The 6,832-nt window shown below is 46.0% G+C and overlaps 1 protein-coding gene across 1 annotated transcript; it reads right to left on the bottom strand.

Moving 5' to 3' along the window:
• Positions 1-1,037: 1,037 nt before the first annotated feature.
• LOC136495171 (tuliposide A-converting enzyme 1, chloroplastic-like) lies at positions 1,038-2,018 on the bottom strand. Its single transcript, XM_066491162.1, has one exon. The coding sequence runs from the start codon at positions 2,016-2,018 to the stop codon at positions 1,038-1,040; it is 981 nt and encodes a 326-aa protein (XP_066347259.1).
• Positions 2,019-6,832: the final 4,814 nt, after the last annotated feature.

The following is a 6,832-nucleotide window of genomic DNA, read 5'->3' as shown; positions in this document are numbered from 1 at the left end:
AAATCGGAAGAAACCGATAAGTTGGTGTGTATAATCCTCATTTTATTTATGTCTGTTAATAATTCAACAAAATGATTTACTGTTTCTCTTTGGATATAATCTTTTTTGAACGACAGCACAAGAAATATAATCACCAAAGGCTGCTAGACATGGAGATCGTCGCACTGCAATCGGATCTCGCAAAATTCATCTTAACCGAGGTATTGGAAAAAGATAAAGTATTTTTTATTGCACAATCCGTGAGGTACAAGGACCAGTATGGCCCAGAGCGGCTCGTCAGATTATTGTAAGAAGTCCGAGAAGCATTGCACAATCTATGAAGTTCGAGAATATTTTTTTTATTTTGAGGGATCGAGATCTGGATAAGAACATTTGAACTGTAACCGTAACATTTGTAATGTTTAATATTGATGGACCTCTCGTCTACGTAGCGTATATAAAGCGAAACCCGATTTCACGAAAAAATATAAATTAAAATCAATTATAAAACAATAAAATGCGAATAGGCCATCACTGCTGGTTAGCAACGAACCGACAGTGTTGTCTTGCAAAATACTGCCAGTTATCAACAAACCGACAACGTTGTCTTGCAAAACACTGCCGGCTTGAGCCATGAACCGACAATGTTGTCTTGCTCAACACAGCCGGTTTGAACCAACAACCGACAGTGTTGGCTAGCTCAACACTACCGGTTTAAACTATGAACCGACAGTATAGGCTTGCTCAATACTGTTGGCTTGAGCCAAGAACCGACACTCTTGAAGTAACCATCACTGTCGGTTAGGACTACAAACCGATAGTGTTGTTCAACTAGACACTGTCGAACAACACTGTCGGGTGGAGCCAGAAACCGACACTGTTTCCCGTAGATCAGTGTAGATTTTTAAGAACCGACAGTGATATCAACCCTATCACCGTTGGTATGTCATTATGGGTTCAAAATCTGGCAGTCAATAAGGTTTTTATCCGACGGTGATGTCGGTAGTGCTCACTAACTACACGATATCCACGGGTCCACCACCAACGCGTCATCCTGCTCACTCCGTACTGACAAACGCCGCGATCCTGTCCAGCAGCTCCCTGGCCTTCTCTTGCGCGGGCTCCAGCAGGTAGAACACATGTCCGACTCCTTGGGACTCGAACAGCTCCGCGTCCTTTCTGGCCCGCGCCGCCTCCTCCGCGTACAGCTTCCCGCGCCACCGAAGGACGTCGCCCTCGGCCACGCACACCATCACCTTCCGGCACCGCAGGTTCTCCAGCCCCGGCGCGGCGGGCGCCGTCGGGTTCATCCGCGGGTCGTCCACGCCGTCCACCGCGCCGGGGCACACGAACTCCCACAGGCCCTTCTGCTGCTGTTGTTTCGAGGGGCTCCGCGGCTCCCCGCCGATGGGGTCCTTGCCCCAGAACCAGGGGTGGATGAGCACGACGCCCTTGAGCTTGAGGCCAGCAGCGTCGTCTCGGATGTCCGGGTGCATGGCGAGGTGGTGGCAGATGTTGCCTCCCGCGCTGTCGCCGGCGAGGAACACGCGGGCGGGGTCGCCGTGCGCCGCGAGCCACGGGTCGGCCTCGGCGTCGGCCACGGACGACGACGACAGCGCCCACTTGAGCGCCGCGAGGGAGTCCTCGTACGCGGCGGGGACCGGGTGCTCCGGCGCGAGGCGGTAGTCCACGGAGACGGCCACGGCCGGGCAGGCGGCGGCGAGGTCGTTGAGGCAGCGGTGGTACGCGGCCGACCCGGCCGATCCGATCACAAAGCCGCCGCCGTGGAAGTAGACGACCACGGGGAGCTTCCTCTCGGCCGTGGCGGCGGCGGGCGGGAGGTACAGGCGCACGAAGGAGTGCGGCGAGAGGGCCACGTCCTTGGACACGACGCCCGTGGCGGCGTCGCGGCCGGGTGGGATCGGCGGCATCGCGAGTGGCCGCTCCAGGCGGCCGCTCTTGTACACCAGGAGTAGCGGGGCGAAGTCGTGCACGACCTCGTCATCGTCCCCTTCAGCGGCCGTCGTGGCGCTCGACATTGTGTGTTGCCCGGCTGTGCGCGTCCGGTGCGGCCCGATCGAGAGAGAGCATGCGTCGTCGGTTCCGCTATTTGTAGACGACGACTCGCTGGCGAGGACGACTGCGAGGAGATGCGCGAGTTGTGTGCCGGCACGCGTGGCTGGGTAAGCGAGGGTGTTGGCGAGCAGGTAGGTGAGTCACACGAATTCTGTAACTTTGCCATGGCCGGTAGATCATGCGTTTTTGTGTTGTTCTTCGCTGGTTTCCTTGTGCGCCGCGCGGGTTGGATCGGAGATGCCCTCCACAGGTCCAAAATGCCCTACCGGACGATGCCTTGCTCCGTTGAAGGTTTTATGGGAATTTGAGGCGACAGTACATTACTAAAAATTTGAGGCCTTGTACTTCTCAAAATTTAAGCCTGTCTGCCCCAATTTGAGTACTTTCCAAAATTTAAGCCTGTCTGCCCCAATTTATGCCTTGTACTACATAAAACCAGATGCCTCAATTTGAGTACTTTTCGAATTTTAAGCCTGTCTGCTCCAATTTAAGCCTTGCACTACATAAGACCAGATGCCTCAATTTGAGTACTTTTCAAATTTTATTAAGCCTGTCTGCCCCGCTACTATGCAAGCCAGAATTAAGGCCCATGGAATAGGATAGAAAAATAACGCAATGAACTCCTCGTATTGGGCCTTGCTTCCTTTATGCTCTGTATATAATGTTCTAGGAATTGTTTGACCCGCGTCATTGAGAAATGTTGTAAGTGATGGCTCTGTTCGGCTGCTCGTAAAGCCGCTTGTGCTGATTTGTACGGCTGATTTGTTTAGAAAGAAAAATATTGTACCATGACTTATAAGCCGACTTATAATGCCAGTCGAACACTCCCGATAATTTCTCTCTCAATGTCCTTGCGAGGTTTAAAAAAACAAAAAAATCTCTCTCTCATAACTCAATAGTCATATAATCTTGAGATAGTTGATGTTCGTCTAGAACTGAGAAATTCAATCGAGTTGGGTGTCCTTTTAGGGACGCATTACCGCATTGGTTTCAATTTAGACCCAGTTGTCGTGCAAGGATATATATGCTACGAAAGAGAAGATAGTTATAGTATGCCAATCATTATTAGAGGCAAAAGTCGTGCCGTCCAATTGATGTCCTTTTATTTTCGATTGATGTCCTTTTATTTTCGCATCAGTATTGCTTGAACTCTTAGTGAGCTTGCTAGCAACTAGTGTTGGCAGTGGCGGTGGCGGTGCGGGACCCACGGGATACCCCACAAGGAAGGGAGAAGATCTAGTCTAACTAGAATTTTTCCCCTGTAATCTTAGTAGTAGTATTATTCTATAATCCTACTAGGAACTCTCATTGTAAACCGACTAGAATTCTGACCTCCTGACTATATAAAGGAGGGCAGGGTTCTTAGAGACACCACTTTTACGACACATCACAACACTTTACAATCAATCCAATGCAAAGGCGAACGTCGACTGGACGTAGGGCTATTACTCGATCAAAGATCGAGGGTCCGAACCAGGGTAAATCGACTGTCTCTTGCGTTTACCGTCGAGTTCCGCATACGCTGAAGCCCGAACATACTGCCCCGGGTACCCCCGTGGTAGGCTATCGGTGGTGAAACATCGACAGATAGATCCAGAAAAAAAATTAGGAGGGCTAGGTCAAAGAGAGCTAGACCAACTTAACTTAATTATATCCCATACAAAGCTAACATATAGCAGTTTTAAACCTTTTACATGACAACTTAGATAAACAATTGAAAGTGCATCATAAAACGCATAAGAAGTAAAAGATACAATTTTTATAACTAACCAACAAAAGATCGATAGATGACGACACATTCACGCTACCATATTCTTCATGAATCATTAGAAGCAATCTATATACAAGAAGAAAAAAATTAGTGACAAATTTCAAGTATTTAACATCAAAGTTTTGAAGGTAGACGAGAACGTATATCATACCACTAAATTGTTCAGAGGCACTAACATATACCGGGTTTTCATCTCTTCAAATCGTTTTATGATTTTGTCATTCTTGATGCTTCTAAATATCTTCTTCTTAGTGTAGTATATCATTAAGTCATCGAGCCGTTCATCACTGATTTTGTTACGCAAATATGTCTTTACAATAGACATAGCCGAAAAATATCCTCTCAACTGAAGGTGTTGCCACCGGAAGAATTAATGTCGAGATATCATTGTGCAAATTTTTTTTGCACCTTTATCATATGCATCCTTAACAATCTCAACTTTATCTTTGTACCAATCAACCATCTCTCTGAATGTACCCTTGTTGTTGGAAGTAGAGGACTTATTGTGTCCACGGAAAGCATCACCTTGCATTATGAAAAATCTTGCTACATCTAAAGAAGATGTCAAGCAAATCTCATATATTTTCTCTTCCTCCTTGCTAATTGCATCAATTTTTCTAGCCACATTTGTTCTTTGGTTCATAAAGTTATCACGCTTTAGCCTAGCATCATTGTGGGTCTTGCAAGTAGTGTGACGATTAAAAGTTTCCTTACCTTTTTTCTATTTATTATAACCTTTCATCGCAAGCACGGAACTACAAAATTTTTCAGGCTTTCTCGGATCAAAGAAAAATAACAATATAAGCATCGCAATAAGCTGCATCCTTGCACTCACTATACTCAAGCCAATCAAACTTGTCAAATCAAGTTTGTTGAAATGATCTCCATTGACCACTTTGCCATTTAGAAACAAAGGTAAGATTATGAGGTTGGGTTGAACCTCTCAAAGCATATGCCCTTCTTACTTGGTGTCTAATTTCATGTACATATTCTTCAATTGATTTGCGATTTCTAGGATCACCAACTACATCGGATTGACTAAACTCCACTCTACGTATGTTTGGTTGATTTGTGTGGTCATTAGTGCCTAAAATTATTGATGTACCACTTGAACTACAAAAATATGTGTGCAATGTTCTTTTGGACATTTTGAATAATCTGTAATTTATTCTTAATCAAATTTTGAACAATTAGTTATGTGTAAAAAAAATCAAATCTAAATATCAGAAAATGAAGAATATACCTTATGGACTACTGCCTTTTGTTGCCTAGTGCCTGCCTGCGTCCTGCGGGCTGCGGCTGTGGCCTCTGGCCTGCTTGCTGCCTGGATCACGACAATCACATGTCAACACACCTTATTGTTGTTAACCTGTGGGCAACCACAAGAATCGTCCTGCGGACGATCAATCGATCAAGGGCTTCTTGAACGATACTCTCTGAACCGGCATCGAGTGCACTAGCTAGTGGCCTCATCTAGTAGCAGGAGTTTTGGATTCTTCAGCATGCACGAGCAATGGCAATGGCAAATACATTGCTTCTAACCTCCAGAGAGCTGAAGTCCCCTCTCTCCCACCTGTGTTCAGCAAAGGGTTTGCATTCAAGAAGTCAGTATTAGCTACCATAAATAAAATAGCGATAAAGAAGACAAAACCAACTGGACTATTTTGTTACATGAAAAAATAATTGCAAATGTGTTTAAGAGAATTGCAAAACAAGAAATGAAGTGCAGATGTCATTAGCATTTAGAATATAAATAGAATTAGAGCCCACATGAGTGTTGTAGCCACTAGGAAGAAGAGCAATGAAGCTAAGGGCATTGGCTGAAGTAGCCGCAGCCTCAAGCTCTGCCATTGTGGCATCAGGCTTGCCATAAAGAATGTTCTCAAGAATTGTAGTTGCAAAAACTGCAGGTTCCTGATTCACCAAACTAATCTGGTCCCTGAGCCACTTCAATTGCAGCGTCTTGATGTTCACATTATCCAACAAAACTTGCCCAACACCAATAATCATGACCACTTATTATAAAAATTAAATAGACTGACAAGTGACAACAACATAAGGTGAACAGTTCATTTGCTCACCCTGATTAGGATAGTAAAAACCACTCAATGAGAGCAACAACCGTGCTCTTTCTAAACCCACTGCCTCCAACGACCGCTGCAGTTTTTCCAGCGGGGAAGAAGAGAGAAAAAATGTGGAAAATCATGACATCCGGGTGGGAAGGATAGATGAAGGCCACTTTCTTGAACTCTATGTTGCCACCAACTTCATCAAGGCACCTCCCATCAGCTGTGTCCTGAACTATCATTGGCCTCTGCCTTATCACCTCCACTAGCTTGTAGCTGGCAATCTTCCCTTTGCTGAATGCTCCAAGGTCTAAAAATGACTGCCGTCATTAGCGCCTCGTCTTTAACCTCCACTTATACAAGTGTTTCAGATCTCCAGCCCCTCCTTCCCTACCTCCGTTGCCATATTTTATGGGGGCTGAGGGGGGCTCTACAGACATGGCCAGGGTAGAGGGGCTTGAGCCCCTCCAGCCTCGGTGGCAGATTCGCCCCTGCTTCTGCACTGCACTTCCTCCTTCCTTCTGCCCTATGAAGTTGTCTTCAACAGGAGACTACCTATAGTCTTTAACATAGTACCTATATGGAAGATCCATTTTTTGTGTCATGAGAGGTATAATCCAAATCTGAGTATCCTCTCTTCTATAGACCCATTTGCAGAAAGGGTTCTCTTTTGAGTCTTGTTGTTGGAGAAAACAAAAAATAGGTATTAAACCATTTGCCTATAGCGCTACACAAGCATGTAATGGGTCTTGTATTTTGGGTACGGTTGTTGGAGACCGTCTGAGACATGGGAAACATATTGAGCTCCTTTTGCCAGCAGCGACAGCTATCGTCTGTGGTGTAGTCTGTGTCAGAGCACTGGTTGTTATCGCTCTTGGCACCTGCAATGGGAGGGTCGACAAGGGGCCAGGTTAGATCCGCGTGTTAGATTGATCTCCCA

This window comes from Miscanthus floridulus, chromosome 12, assembly GCF_019320115.1.
Source record: "Miscanthus floridulus cultivar M001 chromosome 12, ASM1932011v1, whole genome shotgun sequence".
Taxonomy (NCBI): domain Eukaryota; kingdom Viridiplantae; phylum Streptophyta; class Magnoliopsida; order Poales; family Poaceae; genus Miscanthus; species Miscanthus floridulus.
This window is presented reverse-complemented; position numbering and strand designations above follow the sequence as displayed.